Source organism: Pseudorca crassidens, chromosome 11 (genome assembly GCF_039906515.1).
Source record: "Pseudorca crassidens isolate mPseCra1 chromosome 11, mPseCra1.hap1, whole genome shotgun sequence".
In the NCBI taxonomy this organism is placed as follows: Eukaryota; Metazoa; Chordata; class Mammalia; order Artiodactyla; family Delphinidae; genus Pseudorca; species Pseudorca crassidens.
Window position 1 is genome coordinate 86364947 of NC_090306.1, and position 24968 is coordinate 86389914.

The 24968-nt window shown below is 39.9% G+C and overlaps 1 protein-coding gene across 13 annotated transcripts in view; it reads left to right on the forward strand.

Moving 5' to 3' along the window:
* MYBPC1 (myosin binding protein C1) overlaps positions 1 to 24968 on the forward strand; it is a 93965-nt gene that overhangs the window by 54940 nt on the left and 14057 nt on the right. For 10 of the 13 annotated variants that reach the window (XM_067697698.1, XM_067697708.1, XM_067697699.1 and 7 more), the window contains 11 exons: positions 90 to 256; positions 2171 to 2333; positions 3431 to 3537; positions 3862 to 3995; positions 9962 to 10121; positions 11358 to 11462; positions 12224 to 12412; positions 13624 to 13758; positions 18071 to 18124; positions 19056 to 19223; positions 22858 to 22946. In XM_067697698.1, the coding sequence (XP_067553799.1) occupies positions 90 to 256; positions 2171 to 2333; positions 3431 to 3537; positions 3862 to 3995; positions 9962 to 10121; positions 11358 to 11462; positions 12224 to 12412; positions 13624 to 13758; positions 18071 to 18124; positions 19056 to 19223; positions 22858 to 22946 (1471 nt within the window). The remainder of the gene's footprint in view (positions 1 to 89; positions 257 to 2170; positions 2334 to 3430; positions 3538 to 3861; positions 3996 to 9961; positions 10122 to 11357; positions 11463 to 12223; positions 12413 to 13623; positions 13759 to 18070; positions 18125 to 19055; positions 19224 to 22857; positions 22947 to 24968) is intronic. The other 3 variants (XM_067697703.1, XM_067697704.1, XM_067697709.1) reach the window with 1 other exon arrangement.

A 24968-nucleotide genomic window follows, 5' to 3' on the forward strand; every position in this document is an offset into this window, starting at 1 on the left:
TTAATTCAACAAAAAGTTCTTGAGTGTCTGGTATCTGTCTCCTGAAGGGTCTTTTATAAAACTTTTTTTTATAATCTATTTTAACTCAGGTTTAAGAATGGTGAGGAAATCGTCCCTGGTCCAAGATCAAGACACTACATTAAAGTTGAAGGCAAAAAACACATTTTGGTCATAGAAGAAGCAACAAAGGCTGATACTGCAGAATATTCTGTAATGACAACAGGAGGACAGTCATCTGCTAAACTTACCGTTGACTGTAAGTAAGACTTCCTTGGATGTCTTCCAAGCTGTTTTACTAGTGTCTTGTGTTTGTTAATTCAGTTTTAGGAGAGTTTCAATCTATTTGGCTTGTACTTGTGGCAATTTTAAATATGTAAAATTAGATTCCATTCCAGCTGAGTGTCTATGTCATATCAGTCAGGGACTCTAAGAACTTACTACTCAGTTTAATAGTAGAATACCAATATTGGGAAGGAAGTATAAAAATCACCTGCCAGAGAAGTTACCCAAATGGTTAAGAAATATTCCGTATAAATACATGATAAATACTTAGATATGATATCAAATCCTGATATCCTGTTTGCTTAATCCTTTGGTAACCTTTGGTTTGGTGAACTTGCTATCTCTTCAATAAACATTCAACATTCTTCAGTTACATTTGGGCTGAGAAGTTGCTCAAACTAATGGGTCTCAATTGAGAAGACTAAGCTAATTTGCCGATATGCTTTTTTTTTTTTCACTTTTTTTTTGCCGGTACGCGGGCCTCTCACTGTTGTGGTCTCTCCCGTTGCGGAGCACAGGCTCCGGACACGCAGGCTCAGCGGCCATGGCTCACGGGCCCAGCCACTCCACGGCATGTGGGATCTTCCCGGACCGGGGCACGAACCCGTGTCCCCTGCATCGGCAGGCGGACTCCCAACCACTGCGCCACCAGGGAAGCCCGCTTTATTTTTTTTAAACAATTTTTTAAAAGATTTTTTTTGATGTGGACCATTTTTTTTAAGTCGTTACTGAATTTGTTACAATATTGCTTCTGTTTTTTATGTTTTGGTTTTTTGGCTGTGAGACATGTAGGATCTTAGCTCCCCAACCAGGGATCGAACCTGCACCCCTTGCATTGGAAGGCAAAGTCTTAACCACTGGAGCACCAGGGAAGTCCCCCGATATGCTTTAGAGGCGTGAAAGAATTCATGTCCTTTTCCAAATGCCCCCTAATGGTAGTCAGCTCTTAATGGCAGAGTCTGTCCCTTCCAGTTAGCCATGAAAATTAGAATAGCGAACTTCACAAGAAGATCGGTAATACATGCAGAGCAGAAACTCTGCTTCCTTATTTCTTTCTAAGTCCAGGTGCAATTCATATGATTATTGAATTATTTGGAAGTAATCGCAATACACTGCTTATGTTTTGTGGAATGATGGCCATTGTAGTGTAATATCAAAAAGTTTTTTCAACCATAGGCAGATCCTTATCTGTTTAAAGCAATTACAGTCAGTCCTGCTATAATGTAACGTATGCATTTCTAAAAATTACTGTGCTGTACAAAGTCATGCAGTAAAAATCATAGGGCTAATGGGGAAAGTGGGGTTAAGAACACAACACTCAACAATTTTGTCAGGGACACATTTTTTAAAAAATAAAATGATAAGTTATAAGACAAAAACAGTAGTACAGTTTTACAGATGTTAAATGGTTAATAAATACTGCAATAAATACGGCACTTTACCTTGAAAAAGACCTGAAATTTGCTTGTGGAAGTGGTGTCAGAAGTGTTGCAGTTTGTGAGCTATTGTGAAGTAGTAGAAGGAGGTTATTTGAAGTTGGATGGAGAGCTGTCACCTCAGATGTGCACGGATGTGGCTCATTTAACATGGGTGAACTAAAGCAGCTGGTAGATGTTTGAGGCGTACGTGTGTGCTCTGTGCGGTCCTGCCTGACTCAGTTCAGCTGGGTGCCGTTTTCTGGATTCACCTAGTCTTTCTCATGAATAAAATCATGCTAACGTGAAATGTGTGTTATGCTCTAATTGTCCCCGAATATTTCAACTGCATTGAACAAATTCTCATTTTCAAAACAAGCATTATAGTGAAACTGTACCATTGTGAAATGACACCGTCTTGGCCTGTCTGGAATTTAGATTTGGCACTTAATAACCATCTATTATTTCTGCAGTAAAACCTCTGAAGATATTGACGCCTCTGACCGATCAGACTGTAAATCTTGGAAAAGAAATCTGCTTGAAGTGTGAGATATCTGAAAACTTATCAGGAAAATGGACTAAAAATGGCCTCCCCATTCAGGAGACTGACCGTCTAAAGATTGTTCACAGGGGAAGGTAAGTAAGCTAGGGTGGTCCCCAAGTGAGGGCTGGTCCCCATCTTCACTTCTTCTGCTTCCTAAATTACATGATTGGTAAGGATGTTTGGGGAGTACTCATAGGGAGAGGCTCTATTTCCGGTTCTTTGCTTTCAAATAGCAAGAATATGTGATTCCTCTGTTGTACATCATGTCCTACCTGTGATCCTGTACCTGTACCTTACGGTGAGGTGCTGTGTTACTTCAAAACCCATTGACTGAGTCTTTCCATATAAACATGAGCTTAGAGGATACTGAATTCTAGTTCAGGAACTGGTTGAATTGGATTCACTGTCCCTAACCAATAAGTGTCATATGACCTTTCCACAATTTTTTTTTGCTGAGGCGGGGGGATGGTTTGCATAATATCCTAGAATCTAGCAAAGATGTAGGAGAAGAGTTCTTAAACTAGGATCCATGGATTTTTAGGAGACTGTGAATGAACTTCAGGGGCCCCCATAAATCCTTTGAAATTGTAAGCAAATTCTGTGTGTACAAAAATACTTGTTTTTCTCCAGATTGAGGAGCCGTAGTGTCTATCAGATATTCACTGGCTCATGCTGCCAATAAAGTTAAGAACTATTGCTCTTATGCCAATACTTTATAATAACTATAAATGGAGCATAACCTTTAAAAATTGTGAATCACTGTGTTGTATACATGAAATATATAATAATGTATGTCAACTAGACCTCAACTTTTTTTAAAAAAAGAACTGTTGCTCTTAGGTTTGCATAAAAAGCCAAAGTCAGGTTATCCTTGGTAATTTCTTGAATCTTAAAATATGGCATCAGTGAGGTGTTATCTTCTATCCTTTTTTAAGCTATGAGATTTTAAAAAGGAACAAGAGATTCTTGCATAGTAAGCAGGCTGTATTTGTAGAGATAGTTTCATACAGCCCAAAATAAATACTGAATGTGGATCAATAAATAGGATAATTAAGGCATCACATTATTCTCAGTCTCTCTCCAGGCTGCACTAAACAAGTTAAGATAAAACCAGGTGTCTCCTCAGTTTGGGTCCTACACAGTCTAAATCTTTGCAAAGTCTTAGAAATATGTTTTTTCATTTCCTTAGAATCCACAAATTAGTGATAGCCAATGCTCTCGTTGAGGACGAAGGTGATTATGTATTTGCACCAGATGCCTACTCTGTTACTTTGCCTGCCAAAGTTCATGTTATTGGTGAGTAGATAAAAGAGATCATTGCAGAGTTGTGTTCTTGTTTTTCTGGTTTTGCTTACCTTGGAATTATATTCAAAATGTGATATTTAAAGAAAAATACATGAATTGGTAGTAATCACTAATCTTAATAGTTGATTTTTAAGAGGTCTTAACAATGAAGTAGTTTTGCAAGGTACCAGGCACCAACTACTTTGACTCCGCTTATATCCTTTTTGACTGGATAAAATATTGGTTACTACCAATGTTTAACACTAGCCAAGTACTAACCCAGATAATCACATGGAAATAACCGTCTGATAACAAAGGCCACGGTTAATATTCCAGATCCTCCGAAGATCATACTGGATGGTCTTGATGCTGACAATACAGTGACAGTAATTGCAGGAAACAAGCTTCGTCTAGAGATTCCCATCAGTGGAGAACCACCTCCTAAAGCCATTTGGAGCCGAGCAGATAAGGTTTGTTCTATACACACACACACACACACACACACATACACACAAACACACACACAGCCTACCCTACTCCCTGTCTCCCGTGAGTCACATGAAAGAAGGCAGCAAATAAATGTACAGTAAAGATGTAACTCCTTTAATAAAGAAAGATTACTGATTTTCAGGCAAATATAATAACTATTCATTTACTTTTCATATTTCTGACTATCTACTATGTGACCCTGTGCATGTGCATATGAATGTTATTATGTGCAGTGAATGAGGTTCTACCTTTCCTTCTAATGGGTGTCAGGGAATGGGGTGGAAGAGAAATAGGCAATGAATTATTAAATAAATAAATAAACAAAGTCACTTTGGATAGTAATGAGTGCTACGAAAATTTAAAAAAAACAAAACAAAACAGGGTGGGACTTCTCTGGTGCTGCAGTGGTTTAAAATCCGCCTACCAATGCTGGGGACACGGGTTCGATCCCTGGTCCAAGAAGATCCCACATGCCACAAAGCAACTAAGCCCATGTGCCACAACTACTGAGCCTGTGCTCTAGAGCCCGCAAGCCACAACTACTGAGCCTGCGTGCCACAGCTATTGAAGCCTGTGCGCCTAGAGCCTGTGCTCAACAAGAGAAGCCACCACAATGAGAAGCCCGTGCACCGCAAGGAAGAGTAGCCCCCGCTCGTCGCAACTAGAGAAAGCCTGCGCACAGCAACGAAAACCCAATGCAGCCAAAAATAAAATAATTATTTAACAACAACAAAACAGGGTAATATGATTAGTAAGTGACTGCATGGGGCATGAGAACAGCCTCTATGAATGACAACAAGAAACCATTTTGAGAAGATCAAAGCAAAGAGATTTCCAGTTGATGTCAATGCAAGTGCAAAGAACAAGAGGAGAGAATGCACTTAATGTGTTGGAGGAATACAAAGAAGGCCAGTGTGGCCAAGGCAGCGTGAGTGAGGAGGAGAATAATAAATAAGATTGGAGTGGTAGAGTAGAGCCGGCTCAAGTGTGACTCTGCAACTTCCTATATAAAATGTTTTAGGCAGTAAAACTGTTCCATATGATACTAAAATTATGGATACGTGTCATAGGTTTGTCAAAACCCATAAAATGTACAACACCAAGAGTGAATCCTGATGTAAACTATAGACTTTCAAAGATAATGTGTCAATGTAGGTTCATTAATTATAACAAGTGTACCCACTCTAGTGGGGGATGTCAGTAGTGGGGAAAGTTATGTGTGTGTGGAGACAGAGGGTATATGAGAACTCTGTACTTTTTCCATTCAATTTTGCAGGGAACTCAAAGCTGCTCTAAAAAATAATTTGTTTTTTTTTTTTTTTTTAATGTTGGAGAGTGTTTCCTCCTTTTCCATTTTCTGGAGGAAAAAAAAAGCTTTATTGAGCTATGGGACAACTTCAAGCAGTCAAATCTATGTGTAATTGGAGTCCCCAAAGAGGGGGACATAAAAATATATAGAGAAAAAATGGCCCCAAATTTTCCAAATTTGATAAAAACTAGAAAATCTCAGATACAAGAAGCTCAATAAAATCCAAGCACAAGGAACATTAAGACATCTACACCAAAAAAAAAAAGACATCTACACCAAGACCCATCATAATCAAATTGCTCAAAACCTGTGGTTAAGAAAAAATCTTAAAAGTAGTCAGAGGGCTTCCTTGGTGGCGCAGTGGTTGAGAGTCCACCTGCCGATGCAGAGGATACCGGTTCGTGCCCCGGTCCGGGAAGCTCCCACATGCCGCGGAGCAGCTGGGCCCGTGAGCCATGGCCGCTGAGCCTGTGTGTCCGGAGCCTGTGCTCTGCAACGGGAGAGGCCACAACGGTGAGAGGCCCGTGTACCGCAAAAAAAAAAAAAAAAAAGTAGTCAGAGAAAAAGTCACATTAAACCTGTGGGGACAAAGACAAAGATGACAGCTGATCTCTCTGGAAACAAAGCAAGTGAGAAGACAGTGGAGCAACGTTTAAAGGGGGAAAAACTGTCAACCTAGAATTCTATACTCAGTAGAAATAATTATCAGAAATGAAGGCAAAATAAAATTTTTTATATACAAAAGCTGAAAGCAGTCATCTCCAGCAGACTTGCACTACAAGAAATATTAAAAGAAGTCCTAAAGTCAAAAGGAAATGATACTAAGATGAAAACATTTTCACAAAGGAGCTATCAATAAGTGGGTCAGAAATAAGAACTACATGGATAAATGTATAAAATATTTTTTCTTATTACTTAAATCTCCTTAAAAAGATACTTGGTTGTTTAAACAAAAATAGTAACAATGCACCATGGCCTTCAAACATAAGTGTAAGTAAAATTTGTAACAATGAAAACATAAGGCCGAGAGGGGAGAAAGGAAGTAAGGATTGAAAGGAGTGAAATGGATGTATGCTATTGTAAGTTTCTTTTGCTAAATGTAAAGTATCATAATACCACATGAAGGTAGACTATACTATAAACCCTAAAGGAACCACTAAAATAATAAAACAAAGAGTTACAGCTAATAGGCCAACACAGGATGTAAAATGGAGCCACAAAAACATATCTAATGAATCCAAAAGGAGGCAGCAAAAGAGACACAAAGGACAGATGGGACAAATAGAAGACAATTAGCAAGATGATAGAATTACAAAGAAAAATAGGTAAGTTAGAGATTTTACTACTTTTCTCAATAGCTGATAGAACAAAATGTACAAGTTTTGAGAAGTACTATCAACCATCTTGATGTAGTTGACATTTATAGAACACTCCATTGAACAAAGTAGACTGGGCATTATTTTAAGATGCACGTGGAAGATTTACCAAAATAGACCATAAATAAGTCTCAGTAAATGTGAAAGGATTCAGGTCATGCAAGATATATTCTCTGACCACAGTGGAATTAATTAGAAAACAATAACAGAAAGATTTGGAAAATTTCCAAATATTTAGAAACTAAGTAGCTTTTTTAAAAAGTAACTCATGGATCAAAGAAGAAATTACAAGGGAAATTAGAAAATATTTATGAACACAACACATATCAGAATTTGCAAAATACCACTAAATCAGTACTGAATAGCCCTATACCTATGAAAGAAATGAAATTTGTAGTTTAAAATCTTTTCACAAAACAAATTCCACATCTAGATGGCTTTATTGGTTAGTTCCACCAAACATTTAAGAAAGAAATAATACAAATTCAATGCAAACTCATCCAGAAAATTGAAGAAGAGAAGATAGGAATACTTCCCAACACATTCTTCTTCTTTTTTTTTTTTTTGCGGTACGTGGGCCTCTCAGTGCTGTGGCCTCTCCCATTGCGGAGCACAGGCTCCGGACGCGCAGGCTCAGCGACCATGGCTCACAGGCCTAGCTGCTCTGCGGCATGTGGGATCTTCCTGGACCGGGGCACGAACCCATGTCCCCTGCATTGGCAGGCGGACTCTCAACCACTGCGCCACCAGGGAAGCCCCCCCAACACATTCTTGAAGGCCAGTATTACCCTTATAGCAAAACCAGAAAAAGACATTACAAGAAGAGAAAACTACAAATCAATATCACTCCTGAACAGAGATGAAAAAATTCTAAACAGAATTTAGCAAATCAAATCTAAAAATACATAAAAGGAACAGTACATTATATCCAGGTGGGACTTATCCCAGGAATGCAATGTAGGTTTAACATTTTCAAATAAGTTAATATAATTCACCATATTAACAAACCAGAGAAAAAATGTGGTCATCTCGATAGACACAGAAAAGCATTTGACAGAATCCAACATCCATTCCTAGTAAAAATCTCTCAGCAAACTTGGAAGTGAAAGGAACTTCCTCAGCATAATAGAAGACATCCATAAAAATGCTACAACTATAATCCTACTTAATAGTGAAAGGTTGAATTCTTTCCCTTTAAGATCAGAAAGAAGAGAGAAAAGATGTTCACTCTCACCACTTCTGTTCAACATTGTACTGGAGGTTCTAGCCAGGGCGATCAAGCAAGAAAGAGAAGTAAAAGACATCCATTTTGGAAAGGAAGAAGTAGAACTGTCTTTATTTGCAGATGACATAATCATCGATGTAGAAAATCCAATGTAATCTGCAAAAAAATCTACTAGAACAAATGGTCATAGTAGCCTTATTTGTAATATTCAAAAGCTGAAAACAATGCACATTCTATCAGTGGGTGAATGGATAAACAAATTGTAAGAAATTCATACAAGGGAGTACTGCAATAACTTGGATGACTCTCAAAATAATTATGCTGTGTGAAAGAAGCTGGAACAAAAAACAAAGAGTATTTTTTAAAAGCCATTAAAAAAAAACCTGACAGTACCAAATGCTGGCAAGGATATGGAACAATTAAACTCTCATACATTGCTGGTGGGAATGCAAAATGGTACATCCACTTTGGAAAACAGTTTGGTAGTTTTTTATAAAGTTAAGCATGAGCTTACCATAAAACTCCCCAAGGCTATTCCTAGGTATTTACCCAAAAGAAATGAAACACATGCCCACACAAAAACTCGTATAGGAATGTTCATGGCAGACTTATTTATAATTGTCAAAACCTGGAAATGACTCAAAAGTCCAATTGTACAAACATATTCCAACTGCACGTGGAATATACAATGGAAAACTACTCAACAATGAAAAGGAACGTACTAGTAATACAAGCAGCAACATGGATCAGTCTAAAAATATGCACTTGGAAGACTACATACTGTTTGATTCTATTTATATGGCATTCTGGAAAAGGGGAAACCAAAGGGGCAAATAACAGACCAGTGGGTGCCAGGGACCAGGATGTGGGGTTAGTGGGTTGCATGCCAAGGAGCATGGAGACACTGTGAGATGTGATGGACACAGTCTGTAGCTTGATTATGGGGGTGGTTACACACTCACATAAATTTGTCAAAATTCATAGATTATATATCTAAAACTATGAATTTTACTTGATGTAAATTATAGCATAAGAAACAAAATAAAACATAGAAATATGAAGAGGATAATATAACACCACCCTAAGTAAGTTATTTTTCTTTTCAAGCAGAACATCTTTTACAATCTTAAGATTAGAATTTGGCTAAACTGAGGAAATTTTTTTCTATTATAAAATGAGAATTATGAAAGCCATTTCAAGTATTCTTACCGTTGCCACAATCTTATGTTATTGAAGACTTACAAGTCCTAATCCAGACACAAGAGTAGAGTTGATAACAGTGGCAAATTACCCTCTTTCTAAATTGCTTTGACCTTTCTCTGTTTTTCCTCTTTGTATATTGGCTGTCTATTATTGCATGGAAGATATGGCCTGGGAATCAGAAAAATGTAATGCTGCTTTAAACTTCTGGTGTAAGGAAGAAGGAAGGCGAGAAATGAAGGAAAATAAGAAGGGGAAAAGGAGAAGGAGAAGAAGGAGAAAAGAAAGAAAATATAATAGAAGTCTCAACCTCACTCTGTCTTTACTTTGGGAATTAGATGTTCATTCTTTCATGTCTACTGGAAGGGAAAACTCAGTACTCAACTTGTATGGGAAATTGGCACTGTGGCCTTCTTCAACCCTTTTCAGTATTTTTAAATTTCCGAGACATCTAAAGAAATGAACAAATCATTATTTAGTTTCTGATATGAGTTTAAGTATTTCTAATTTCATGTACAAAGAAACTCTTCTCCTAGAATGACACTTCTGCGCTTGTATTTTTGCTCCTCCCAACTTTCTCTTTAAGGAGTTAATGGGTAGTGAACTCTGGAGTCAAATCCCTGTTCTACCACTTCTTAGCCGTGTAACCTTGGGCCACAGTTCTTCCCGTGTGTAAAATGGGATGACAATACTTTTGTCCTTAGAGCTGGTGGAGGATTAAACTAAGAACACATATTTCAGGCATTAGCACCATGTCCAGCTTAAGTGCCCAGGCACTCTGGAGGTGTCCTTGTTGTTTGCATAGGTCATGCCACATTGTATTTCTTTCCTCTGTAGGCTATTATGGAGGGCGGTAGCCGAATAAGAACTGAAAATTACCCTGACAGCACCACTCTGGTTATTGATGTAGCAGAAAAAGATGATTCTGGTCTTTACCACATAAATCTGAAAAATGAAGCTGGGGAAGCCCATGCAGCCATCACGATTAAAGTTGTGGGTAAGGCCTCTGAGTCAGCAGACTTCTAGAATCAGGCTGACATGTCTAGATCCAAAGTAGACTTTGCAAGTTCTTGGTTCTCTCAGCTTTTCTGGGTAGCCAACAGAGAAGCACACGGTATAGCTGTATTTTATAAATCACTGCCTTTCTTTTTTTATCTTTGCCACTTCTTTATATGTCTTTCTTTCTCTTTTCTTTCCTTTTTCTTCCTTTTCCTTTCCTTTCCTCTCTTGTCTCTTTACTTGCCTAGAGGACTAGTTGCGGTGAGGAGTAGCTAAGGTTAGCCTTTTGGGGTTGCTGTCATTAGCTGTCCACAGTCACACTCCCTTTCAGTGCCCTCTACAGTCACTGACACACAATTGCTAAATAATTTCCAACATCACACTCACTGTAGAGGAGTAAGATCTGCCTTGGTTCTTAGATGACCATTTAAGTCCATTTTTCCTGATCCTGAAATCAAGTGAACTGAGTATGGCAGATTACCGGTGGTCCAAGGTCTCATGATCTCTTCATCCCACTTTAGCTTTCCCTTAAGAAACATATTACTTTTTTTTCTTTTCTCTCTCTCTTTTTTTTGGCCATGCCATGGGGCACGCGGGATCTTAGTTCCCCTACCAGGGATCGAACCCGTACCTGCAGCAGAAGTGCAACGTCCTAACCACTGGACCACCAGGGAATTCCCAAGAAACATATTTCAAATTGATCCAAAACTAAGGTCACTTTGTTATGTACTGAACTCTATTTATAAGACATGGTAACTTGCCATTTTTGACTTGGATTTCTACCAGTCAACATCTTATACAGCAACTGATGTAAAATGTGCAGTAATTAGTCCTTGATTCGGTTCTGCTGCAAGGTCACTTCTGTGGTTAAAAAACAAAAAAACAAAATCACGTCCAACATTTAGGCAATCATTTCTTAGTCACCATTTTCAAGGTAAATAACAAAAGTCTTGGGTTTCATACGGTTCTGTAATGTGACACTTAAAGGATTTGGAGACATCATTATTTTATTTGTATCGGGCTCACCTTCCCTGATTCCATATGGAGCGTGACGTTGCACCCAAATTAGTTACCCAGTGCACTTCAGTAAACATGGAAAAATAATAAGAAATAACCTTGCTTCTATGATTATCATCCAAAAACATATTTTCCAATGAACATTCTTCTTTGTGCTCTCACTCCCTCAATTTTATTTTATTTTATTTTATTCTATTCCATTTTTTGTTTGCTACAGATGTCCCTGATCCTCCAGTGGCGCCGAATGTGACACACGTGGGAGATGAGTGGTGCATCATGAACTGGGACCCTCCTCTCTATGATGGAGGGTCCCCAATCTTAGGTAACTGCGTGTTGGTCCATCTGTGGACCTGCCAGCGGAGTTGGTGTCCTCTTTATGCACATTAGTACAAAGCACATTTTAAAATACTGCATTTAGAAGAAAACTTTTAAATATCCATTCACATTGAAATATATTGGGGGATGCTTTATAAGTACTTGAGATTTAAATAGCTCTGATGAATATCATCTGATTGCCTGTCCTCTTTTTTTGTTTGACGTTTCTGTTCAATACATAATTTTGAAACAACTATAAGTCTAACTTTATTCTGGTCAGTAAATGCCTAGATCCATAGAATTATGTCTATGAGGCAATTTCTTCTAGAGTTAAATACTTAGAAGAATTTGCTTCCCCTGTGGAACAGGAACTTTCTTCTACTTGCTAATAATGAAACTCACAAAACTGGTTATTTCCCCCTTCTTACATTGCTGGGACTCAAAGCCACATCTGTTGCTCAAATAGAGTGACTACGTAAGTTTCTATGGCCTACATATCTGTGGTTTATTTTTTCTCTTCTCTTCCTAGTACAATTTTAATTTTTTCTAGTCTTATTATTTTTATCTATATCCCATGATGTTAATATTTGTATTATTTATAATCTCTCTCAAAAAAACCAATGGAATAAGATGGGTTAAAAATACATATATGACTATTTCACTTAGAGTGCTGAGAATATGGGAAATTTTTGAACATTCTAATATCTGACAAAGTTTAATTTTGGAGACCAAGGAAAAACTTCAGTTTCCATTTTGCGTCCCCTTCAGGTTACTTCATTGAGAGGAAAAAGAAGCAAAGCTCCAGGTGGATGAGGCTGAATTTTGATCTCTGCAAAGAAACAATCTTTGAGCCCAAGAATATGATTGAAGGTGTGGCCTACGAGGTCCGCATCTTTGCCGTCAATGCCGTTGGCCTCTCCAAGCCCAGTATGCCCTCCAAACCTTTTGTTCCATTGGGTGAGTCAAGAGAGGTGTGTCTTTGTCATGAAAATCGTTGCCCCAGATTGTGACTGCTTCCTTCTGACCTCTAACTGGAGCAGACCTGGAAGCTTCTTAGAGTGATACAGGAGTAGGAGACTAGAGGTGGTTAGGGGCAATTTTCTAAGAAATTACAAGCAACACAATAGAGTTGAATGCCTTCATAATGTAGGCCCTGGAATTTATTACCAGAATCCCAAGGACAGCTGTGGGTGGCTCTGTTTGCCCCTTCCCACTGGAAACATGTAGCTGGGCCCATTGACACAAGACTACCCCCATTTGTCCTTCTGAAAGTATAACCCAGCACCCTGGTGTAAACACTATAACTAAAACAAATTGACATCAATTCAACCAAGCACACTTGAAAGCTAGTCTCTTTGCTTTATAGTCACACTTTAAATGTTATCTATTGAACCAAAAATGTCAGTTCAGTAAAGGCAAAGAAAGAGAAGACAAGGCGTCTCCACTATTTTCTGGTAGTGAGTAGATTTTTCAATAGAAATATTTAGTACAAGAGTTTGCACTTTAAAATTAGAAAGTTATGGAAAATTTACTCTAGATCATTAGATCTCAAATTTTGACTTTTTCAACTTCCTGGGCCTCCCAGACTCCCATGTCAACCTCCCAAATGGAGGGAAATGTGGCAGCGTTGATAAAAAAATTTTCACATCTGGCAGATCTTTGCCGTAAACACAGCATATGCTCGAGGAGTCTCATTGAATTTTATTAACACGTGGGGGCTTCTATGTATATTTTTTATTATTTATTTATTTACTTACTTATTTTTAGCTGTGTTGGGTCTTCGTCGCTGCGCCTGGGCTTTCTCTAGTTGTGGCGAGCAGGGGCTACTCTTCATTGCAGTGCACGAGCTTCTCATTGTGGTGGCTTCTCTTGTTGCAGAGCACGGGCTCTAGGCGTGTGGGCTTCAGTAGTTGTGGCTCGCGGGCTCTAGAGCGCAGGCTCAGTAGTTGTGGCTCATGGGCTTAGCTGCTCAGCGGCATGTGGGATCTTCCCGGACCAGGGCTTGAACCCATGTCCCCTGCATTGGCAGGCGTATTCTTAATCACTGTGCCACCAGGGAAGTCCCTGTGTATATTTTTATTTGTATCCTAGTTCATTTTATCACAGTTCCTGTGCCATAATTCTGTACTTAATAATTTCTTCTTTTTCTGTCTCTTTTATCTCTGAAGCTGTAACCAGCCCACCTACTCTTCTGACTGTTGACTCTGTAACTGACACCACTGTCACAATGAGGTGGCGGCCCCCCGACCAGATTGGTGCAGCAGGTTTAGATGGCTATGTGCTAGAGTATTGCTTTGAAGGAAGTAAGTAACTAGTAGTTCAAACGAATACCGTCATCAATAGGTGAGATATGCCCCCCCTTTGTTGCTCTTTCTTGGGAACTCATCTCCTTCCTACTGAAAATGACAACAAGCCAAAGGTCATCCTTCTATGAAGGATGAGAATTTAGCCCTTCTTTGTTACTTGACTAACTAATTGAGCTCTCAAAAATATCCCAGGTAGGCTCCCAGATCCGACAACACGAGTGATCTAGGACATAGGAGGAGAGATTCTGATCAAACGTCAGGGATTCCCACTTCTTGAATTGGTGGAATTAAAATGTACCAAAGCAAAATAAAGTTCTAGGTAGGATAAAGCAAGTTGGAAATTCTAAACTCTATACTGAGCAGAGGTCAGCTATCAACAGAGCTGCCTAATTCTGAGTAATAAAGAGAGATTATATACTTGACCATCTGGTGATCAATTCTGCCTTCTTAAAGGGAAAAAAAAGAATAATTAAGGACAACTTTCAGTGTTTAAAAGAATCAGCATTAAATCCCAGAGGGTGTAAGAAATAGATTCAACATTGTGGCAGTAACTTGTCTCAGGATATGGGTGCATAAAAATTTAATGGCTTAAATTTAGGAGGGGAAGAGAAATAGGCAAAAAACCCTTGTTGATAGAAATAATAGAAAAAGAGAAAATGACACAAGAAAATATAGGCCAGAGTGTACCTAAAACCAAAAAAAGATGTGAAATTCACTAAAAGCTTCTTGTGTTTTTGATTTCATACTTGTCACGATTTGGAGATGGGTGAATAAAATTGCCCCAGCTCTGGACTCGGGCTGCATTCTAGGTCATGGTAGGGAAACAATCCACCAGGGAAGTTTGTTCCTTCTCCACAAATGAGAGGCCCAGACTTGGTCTCTAACTCTAAGAAAACTCTTTGGACCCCAAACTTTAACATGGATCTTACGTGAAGGAAAGAGAGACTCCAGAGCGCATTTGGGAAACCAGGAGTGTGAACACTTCCCCAGAAGGAAAACCTCTATGGAGAAGAAATTTCTAACTTTGAAGAGAAAACTGCTGAAGAAGAAGCCCCAGGCTTCTGGATGGGGGCACGCGTGGAAATAACGCGTGTTGGTCGGGAGAGGAGAGAGAAAGGGAGAATAAAGCATCTTGGTAACACTCAGTTCCGTTCACATGCACTCACTCACAGAACACTATTGTTGATTTTTCCAGGGCTTAGACAGCCACTAACCAAAACCAGTGGAGACATTATAATCTTGAGTGCTTTGGAGTATGGTTTATTCCCATTCCATTCCCCTCCCCCAATTTGAAAAACTCCCAAGCCCTCCTCTCTGTTATTTATACCGCCCAGCTAACAGAACTTTTCAATCTTCTGTGTGATGAATACAAAGCTTTTGTGTATGTATGAAACAGAGCAAATTGTTTACTCTTTTCTTTCTGATAGGTTTAAAAAGTAAGAAGATACAGCAAAATGATAGATGGCTGTCATTTTGATGTTACCCACCTTAGATAAAATGCAATGAAGTGTATTTTACATAATTCTGTGTGTTGTCTGTGTAGATATATATGTATACTTGCATATACATATATATATGTACACAGTCATTATTATGTATATATTTTGCCACGTAACGTTTTGGAATTAGCTTTCTATGGAAGTTTTTTTATAACGTGTATATCTTTCTTCTTGCAGTCTTTTCTTACTTCCTTTATGTGGCTGCCCTATTCTTCATTCTCTTTTAATGGCTGTTGTCCTCCAGACTAATTTTCTGAAGTGTTTAATGCTTTTAGATATGGCAGGTTTTACTCTGTGAGATAATTCTTTCTTTCATAAGATCGTGTGTTGGTTTGGACTCTGTCTTTCTCTTGGTGTTTATTTTATTGTTTAATGCCTGCACCATTTTACTCTTCTTCCTTAAAAATTCTCCTCATGTATTAAATAACTTTCACATTCCCTTCCCGTTTTCTTTCTCTTTCCCTCAAGTAGTTCAAATATGAAGAGATGTTTTCGTTTCCCTCTGATCTTTTTTTTTTAACACCTTTATTGGAGTATAATTGCTTTACAATGGTGTGTTAGTTTCTGCTTTATAACAAAGTGAATCAGTTATACATATGTTCCCATATCTCTTCCCTCTGTGTCTCCCTCCCTCCCACTCTCCCTACCCTACCCCTCTAGGTGGTCACAAAGCACCGAGCTGATCTCCCTGTGCTATGCGGCTGCTTCCCACTAGCTAGCTATTTTACGTTTGGTAGTGTATATATGTCCATGCCACTCTCTCACTTTGTCACAGCTTACCCTTCCCCCTCTCCATATCCTCAAGTCCATTCTCTAGTAGGTCTGTGTCTTTATTCCCATCTTACCCCTAGGTTCTTCATGACCTTTTTTTTTTCCCCTCAGATTCCATATATATGTGTTAGCATACGGTATTTGTTTTTCTCTTTCTGACTTACTTCACCCTGCATGACAGACTCTACGTCCATCCACCTCACTACAAATAACTCAATTTCATTTCTTTTTATGGCTGAGTAATATTCCATTGTATATATGTGCCACATCTTCTTTATCCATTCATCGGATGATGGACACTTAGGTTGCTTCCATCTCCTGGCTATTGTAAATAGAGCTGCAATGAACATTTTGGTACATGACTCTTTTTGAATTATGGTTTTCTCAGGGTATATGCCCAGTAGTGGGATTGCTGGGTCATATGGTAGTTCTATTCGTAGTTTTTTAAGGAACCTCCATACTGTTCTCCATAGCGGCTGTATCAATTTACATCCCCACCAACAGTGCAAGAGGGTTCCCTTTTCTCCACACCCTCTCCAGCATTTATTGTTTCTAGATTTTTTGATGATGGCCATTCTGACTGGTGTGAGATGATATCTCATTGTAGTTTTGATTTGCATTTCTCTAATGATTAGTGATGTTGAGCATTCTTTCATGAGTTTGTTGACAGTCTGTATATCTTCTTTGGAGAAATGTCTATTTAGGTCTTCTGCCCATTTTTGGATTGGGTTGTTTGTTTTTTTGTTATTGAGCTGCAGGAGCTGCTTGTAAATTTTGGAGATTAATCCTTTGTCAGTTGCTTCGTTTGCAAATATTTTCTCCCATTCTGAGGGTTGTCTTTTGGTCTTGTTTATGGTTTCCTTTGCTGTGCAAAAGCTTTTAAGTTTCATTAGGTCCCAACAGCACATTAAAAGGATCATACACCATGATCAAGTGGGGTTTATTCCAGGAATGCAAGGATTCTTCAATATACGCAAATCAACCAACATGATACACCATATCCCTCTGATCTTGTTTCGTCCTGTTTTCTCTTGAAATTTTCTTCTTCCCTAGTTCTTCACTCTTTCATGCATGTTTTCTCAGTCTCCTATTTCACGTTCTCATCCATCGTCTCTTGATTGTGAAAATATCAACATAGTAGCTCCCAAACAGACCATTGGCTTCAAGATGTATCTCTTTTTCAAAGTCCTAAGTAATGTGTATCATCCACATGCTTCTCGCTTGCTGCCCCTTCTCCCTGATGCTCTTAGAAGGCTTGAAATAAGAGAGAGGAGAAGGTTCCAAGAGGGGCCAGTCTAGTCCCCACCCCCCTGCTCTGTTCCTGGTAACCTAGATGGTCATCATCCCAAACTAGTGGGGTGCACCTACAGGCACTCTGTGTCAGCAGCATTCCCTCCACCCGTGTAGAATGCGGGAACCAGGACAGCTCAGTTTGCCAGATGAAGAGCTTGTTGTCATGGCAACCAGGTGCTGCCTCCTGGGCTGCTGGGGCAGTTTCCACTTCCATGGAGGGCCTTTTCATTTCCTGGTAAGACGGGGCTGGCCGTATCTCAAGTGCCCTCACTCCCAGACTCTGATGTGTGAGCCCCATAGTGGGACAACTGCGTTCCCTGGGGCCCCACAGGACCCTCCCAGGCTGAAGTAGCAGGGACAGGAGCAAGGGTAGACTGTTCCACTGTGCACTGCTCCCCTGTAGAGTCCAGAACCTGCTCCACCTTTGTCTCCAGGGTCTTGCTTTGTTGTTCTCTACCTCTTGCTCCCACAGTTGGAGGTGCCCCAGCCTCCTTTCTCCTCCTCTTCTCTGTGGCAAGTGCCTCAGGACAAAAAAAACCCCCACAGTCTGAATAGAGCAGGCTGTGCCCCTCCTGAGGAATTACCCCCTCCTCTAATGTGTTTGGTCTCTTCCGTCACTGTTCTGAAGACAAATATCTTTGCATACTTTTCACACTTTACTAACAGAGAATGCTGACTACTGATATAATATTCTTCTGTTGTGAAAGTGGGTGTCTTTAATTAACATTAATGATGGATTCTCAAAGGTACATCAGCAAAACAGTCTGGTGAAAATGGGGAGGCTGCATTTGATCTACCAGGTAAAGTATTCTTTGAGAGCTCTCAAACTTTCTTACTGTATGATAAAGTTTCTGGGAATGTTCCATGCCCCAGCCTGAAGCACATCCACACACAAAAAAGCCCTTAGAGATGGAGGGGGGAGGGCGGGCAGTGAGTTTACAATGTGGGATCCAAGCTTCTTTTTATCCCCCCGTGGGCATAATAATGCATACAAACTTTGAGAACCTGCAATATTTGTAAAACCTGGATTCTGGGTTTACATTTTCTTGCTGTTGTAGACAAAGCCACCAAAAGCATTTAAAAAATCAGAACTTTTGATTGTGGTGAAAGATCGTGCCAATTCCTTATGAGGTCTTGGCTCCTGAGTTGTGGTTCCTTTTGCCGTGGATATAAGCTTCTTTTCTTCATCATTGGGAGCGTGATCAGATTCCCCATGCCCATATTAATGTCTTATAATAATAAACCAGCCAGGATAAAATGGAGAGATCATATGACTGTAAAGGTTGGTGTCTCTTATTCATAAGAATAGCATTTTCCCCTTTTTCTGAACTTTAATATATATAGATGATTAAACATCATGGTTACATCAATTGTAAACATGTACCTTGTAAAACCAAATTGGGATAAACTACTACAGAATTCCTGGGACAGTTACCATTGTTCAGGGTACCCTAGTATCCCGCATAAGAGGTTTTTCAAAGATGGCAGAATCTGATTATCATTCTTCTGCTATTTCCATTAGCCATTCTAGGCCATTTTTCATTTAACTATGAAAAATACCCAGCCATAGAGTCTGAGTCCAGACCAAAGTCACATTCTCTCCAAACGATTTAATTTTGAGTAAAATACTGATTTGGAGTTGACTGTTTAACAGGATGATTTCTTTCACTAACCACCATTCTTCCTTCTTGTCTTTTCTTTCTTTTTTTTTTTTTTCTTAATGGATTTTAGCTGACAACTGGATAGTTGCAAACACAGAGCTGATCGAGAAGACCAAGTTCACCATCACAGGTCTGCCAACGGATGCAAGGATCTTTGTGCGCGTGAAAGCCGTGAACGCCGCCGGTGCTAGCGAGCCCAAGTACTACTCTCAGCCCATCCTTGTGAAAGAAATCGTAGGTAGGTGACAAGGCTTTCAAAATTTTGTCTCCATTTCACATTTTTTTTAACCTTTTTCTTTCTCAAACCCTCCTATTTTGTTGTCACTCCTTTGATATTAATATCTCCTGGGAGTTAGAAATGAACAAAACTGCCCTTTATAGGCAGCGTGGGAGGTCAGCTCCCGGTTTATAACTTGGTGTGAGGACCAGATAACTACACCAGGTTCCATGAGCCAATAGGCAGCTGGGCTGCCTAGTCACAAGGGGTGGGGGTCAGCGGCGGGTGGGGGAAGCATTTCAAACACACCATACAGCAGCAAAATGGCTCAAGGGAGTCTGCGAGGTCAAAACCATCTTCATAATAATATGAACACATTGTTTTCCCTTTTCAATGCTTGGCCTCTGCACTGACGGTACAAAAGTGATGGTGTGTAAAACTGCTGGTGCCTTAGCACAGATCCAGTCTGCGCCACCAGATTGTCTGGCTGGTCTTTTCTTCCTCACCGCCATGCACTCGCAGTTCAAATTAAAGGGCCAGCTTTGCCTTGGAGTGTTCTTGATGATACACAGGAATCATTAATGTTCTTAAACCTTGGTTCTTGAGGACACTTTTTTTCTATACTCTGTATGACCATGAAATGCAAAGTATATGTGAAACTCTTATGCTAAATACGGTAGTACGATAGTTGTCTCTAGGAAGAGCATTTGTAAAGCATTTGTGCAACTGAATTAGAGCCTAAACTCGCGACCTTTTCCATGAAACTCCATTCTTCCTCGAAAGAATGACAGAGTGACAAACTCTGGCTAGTCAGACTTGGGTATTTGGCACACATTTTCTAGAAAATGGATGGAGTGAACCTGTTACTTGAAGGAAAACAACTTATAGTATTTATTGTCAACTTGTCAATGAAAAGCTTTAATCTTTGAAGCAAAAATTAAAATTATGGAAAACTGGTGTCCACCATCATGGACTTGGCAGCTCTCCAATACTTAAAATCTTTCCTGATGAAGTAGGTGGTGATAGTAGCAAATGTCATTTTTTGACATTGAATAATGCAGTATTTCAACATTTGAACAGTCTGCAGGATTCATCGAAGCAGTATTTTCCAAATGAGCGATGCAAGTTAAAAAAAATCATGCATGGCTAAGATACATTCAAAATGGAAGGCAGACCAATGGGGTTTAATGTAACAGAAATGAAAAGTTCATAGAATTTTTCAGATTCCATACTGCAGCTAACCCTTAAGAAATTGCAGCCTGTGTTTTAGTGTAGAATCAAAGAGGCATACCCACAATTGTCTGAAAAGTTTATTAAAGTATTCTTCCTGTCTGTGTGAAGACAAATTTTCTTCATGTACTTCAACCGAAACAGCGTATTGCAACAGATTAGAGGCAGAAACAAATAAAGTCCAGCTAGACTCTATTAAGTCAGACATGAAAGAGATTTGCCAAAGTATAAAATAACGCCACTCATATCACAAATTTTTGTTAATGTAAATATGGTTGTTTTCATTTAAATGATATTTATGTTGTTATTATTTTTCAAGCAATAAATATATAAGTATTTCAAAATTTATTGGTTTTAATTTCTAATATGGTAAATATGATAGATACAATCCACATAAACAAAAGCTTTGCGGGGCCTTTGATGATTTTTAAGAGTGTAATGGGATTCTGAGACCAAAAAATTTGAGAAGCGGTGCTCCAGGGCAAAGAATACCGGGAAGGGGTCTGAACATCGGGGTCTGGACCGTGTTGAGCCACAGACTTACGGTGTGACTGCCTGAAGCCTTTTGGGAGTAAGTTAGGGGATGGTTGGATGGATGGATGGATGGGTGGATGGATGGATGGATGATGGGTGGATGGGTGGATGGATGGATGCTAGAAAGTATGAAGCATGCACATTTTCTTATTAGATTCTAGAGACAGACTATGAAAGCTGAGTCCTGTTTCCTTCATTTATTAACCATGTGGTCCCAGGCAAGGGACTTGATATTCCTGAGCCTTAATTTCTTCATCTGCAAAACGTATACAATAATAGTACTTACATCAAGAGGTGGTGAGAGTTGAATAAATTGATCCATGTTATTTGCTTAACAGAATGCTGGGCACGTAATAAGCCCTTGGTATATGTTAGCTTTTATTATGATGATGGTGTAATGTGCTACAGAACCTCGCTGAGTCTCCTTTTCCTCCTATGTAAAGTTAGGGAGTTAGAGGATCTCTCAAGTTCTCTTCCAGCTCCAGCATTCAGTAATCACCACCACTACCATCATCTTCATCTTCTTCCCCTAAAGTTTATTGAGCATTTACTATTCTCAGCCATTATGCTAAACACTTTATATGGATGACCTTATTTAATCCTCACTACAATGCTGTGAATTAGATGCTGTTATCATCCCAGTTTTACGGAATAGGCTGAGACCAGATCTACTGTCTGATCTGGAACTCAAACCCAGATCTCTCTCTCTTTTTTTTTTTTTTACATCTTTATTGGAGTATAATTGCTTTACAATGGTGTGTTAGTTTCTGCTTTATAACAAAGTGAATCAGTTATACATATACATATGTTCCCATGTCTCTTCCCTCTTGCATCTCCCTCCCTCCCACCCTCCCTATCCCACCCCTCCAGGTGGTCACAAAGCACCGAGCTGATCTCCCTGTGCTATGCGGCTGCTTCTCACTAGCTATCTATTTTACGTTTGGTAGTGTATATATGTCCATGCCACTCTCTCACTTTGTCACAGCTTACCAGATCTCTCTTGACCCCGCAGTCCATGTGTCTAAGCAGAACATAGGCAGTGGAAGCTGATTCCAGGTCTAATCCTGGCTATGTCACCTTGGGGCAAGTGACTTAAACCCCTGTTGCTTTAGCTTCTTTATCATAAGGTAAAAACAGTACCTGTGTCATAAGGTGGCTGTGAGGTTTAAATTGGTCGCTTCGTGAAAAGCATTTATCCCAGTATCTGTTCCATACAGAGCCCTCAAGTGATAGGACCCACCTCATCCCTGTGAGCCATGAGCCTTGATTCTCTGCTTCTGATGGGTTTACAACCACATGTTCTAGTATCTTCATGGTGTTTAGTTAATGAACATTAATATACAGCGGGCTAGGGCTGCCTATTATATACTTCACCTTAGTCATAAAGGGAGAAAGTTACCATCAAATTCTAACATAATTACATAAATAATAAGTGCTAGGTGCTAAAGCATTTTTTATTATTATTTTCTGGTGAGAAAAAATGGGCAGCCCTACCAGCTAATGTGGTGACTGTAGATCTTTTATGGAATGTTCATTGGAGAATATACTCACTGTTAGAAAACTAAGAAAACAATATATAAGGTCCTAAGAGAAAATTTAGTGCTTTTCTATAAAGTTGCTTTAGGCTTATAATAAAAATAGGAAGTTGTAGTAAAATTAAGGAGGTCAGGGAGTAATCTTGTTGAGTCCAACTGTTAAAACATCTCTCCCTGAAGGAAACATTTGGAACCAAAGTTACCACCTATAACCTGTTAGTAGCCCAACTAAGATTTCACTTCAGAGACATGAGCGTAGGGAAGTCCTGGTGAGTATCATGACAAGTATGCTTATGTAATGCTGCTTCCAGTGTGTGATACTGACAGCAAAATTATGCTCTTCTACTCTCGTTCAGAGGCTCCAAAGATTCGCATCCCAAGGCACCTAAAGCAAACCTATATCCGCAGAGTTGGAGAAGCCATCAATCTGGTTATACCTTTCCAGGTAATAATTCAGGGTTGCTCATTTTCTCCTTCCCATGCTGGGGTGTTTAAGGAGTAGAGGGAGGGACTTCAGCATTTAAGTTATTCGTGGTTCAGAATTACCTCAGAGGAAAGGCAGGAAAGGATGGAGGAGATTTGGAGAGTGATTAAACAACCTCCTGCTTTACAAGTACAGAAATCTATAAAAGTGTCCTGGATTTTCCTTCTGCATGAGATAAATGAGGCCTAGTCTTGTCTGAGGCTCAGGGACCATAGGGGGCCAGAGAGGAAACACCAAGGAGACACCGAAACAAGAAATGCTTAAAGATCTTTCTGGTTCTATCCATCTGTAAAACTGATCTTCCTTTTAAGTGAAGTTCTTGGTGTAACATTCAGGAAAACAACATGTCCTTACTTCCCATGATTTCCCCAAGCCACACTCAAATCACCCAAATTCCAATGAGGGATAACTGAAATTTGAAATTTTGATGCCCCTAACTGAAATAAATGAGCATTGTTAAATCTTCGCTCCCTCCAAAGAATCTGTTGTTTATAAGATTAACCAGGCTTTGCATATGATAATCACTTTTGGTCTCTCTCTCTCTCTCTCCCTCTCTCTCTCTCTCTCTCTCTCTCTCTCTCTCTCTCTCTCTCTCTCTCTCTCACACACACACACACACACACACACAACACCCACTGCACCATTCCCTCCTTACTCATTTGATTCCTTTTATGCCTCTAAACAGTGCTGTTCAGTAGAACTTTCTGTGATGATAGGAATGTTCTGTGTATGCAACGTCCAGTGTGGTAGCCAGCAGCCAAATGTGTCTATTGAGGACTTGAAAGGTGCAGCTAGGAACTAGGGCAACTGGGGAAATGAATTTTTAATTTTCCTTAATTTTAATTAGTTTTGGTTTAAATGGCCACATTGAGCTTGCGGCTGTTGCGTCAGACAGCATGGCCTTCGAGCTAGAATTTAGGTCTCTGCAAACATTTGGGTACACACACACACGCAGAGCTGGTTCAAACACAGGCTCCCATGAAAACTAACCTAAAGGGACAGCCAGTCCAGGCCATTCTCATTGCACCTGGGGCCCAGCCTTAGAAGAGGCAGTTAGCTTCTACATACACAGCACCTGACATCAGAACGGAAGTCAAGGAGGACGTGAGTGTGAACACAGCAGAGGAGGAAGACGATGGCTTGGCAAGGTTCCTCCCACTTCTGTCCTCCCACAGCCTAAAAAAAAAACCAGGAGTTGGCACAAGGCGGGCACCCAGGACCCAGCTCCAGCCCTGGATTGGGGCTGAATCAGCCCTCTGGTTTCCACATCATGGCAACAGCTAGGGCTAATCCCAGTTCCCAGATCCTGTTGGGAATGGGAGAGTGTATTCAGCTCTGTCCCTGGGTCTGGGAGAGGAGAGAGCATGAGAACAGGGACCTCATAGGTATGGCATCCCAGGGGCTGGTCAGCTACTAGGAAGGGGATGATGAGACTAGTATGTCATCTTTGTATATTTATGTAACCTCTAAAGTTCTCGAACCTTTTCTCATTTGAGCCCCAGATACACCTTGTGAGGCAGGAATGGCAGATTTCCTTACCCCCCTTGAGAAGGGAAGAAACTGACATTCAGAGAAGCTAAGTGACTTGCCCAAAGTCACACAGCAAATAAATGGTAGTGCCGTGAGCAGAGTCTATATCTCCAGGCACTGAATCCAGTGCTTTTTTCACTCCAAACGTTATCAGAGAACTCAATTTTTTCCCCCAGTAGTTAATAGTAAATTGTACACTTAAGGAAATGAGACCTGGAACTATTTTTCCCATCTTTAACAGTATTGTTCTCTACTTCCCATATGCACATCTGAGCACCTGCAACCATTCTTCAAGCCCTGTGGGGAGGGGTTTGATGTGTGTCTCTCACATTCCTTAGCAGAACCTATCAACAAGTCACATTAGGAGCCCATGGGAAGGCTGTGCGTTTCCCAACGGAATTAATGCTTGGTTCCTGTCTGGGGTGAGCCTGGGTGCTCAGGAATCCTAGGAAG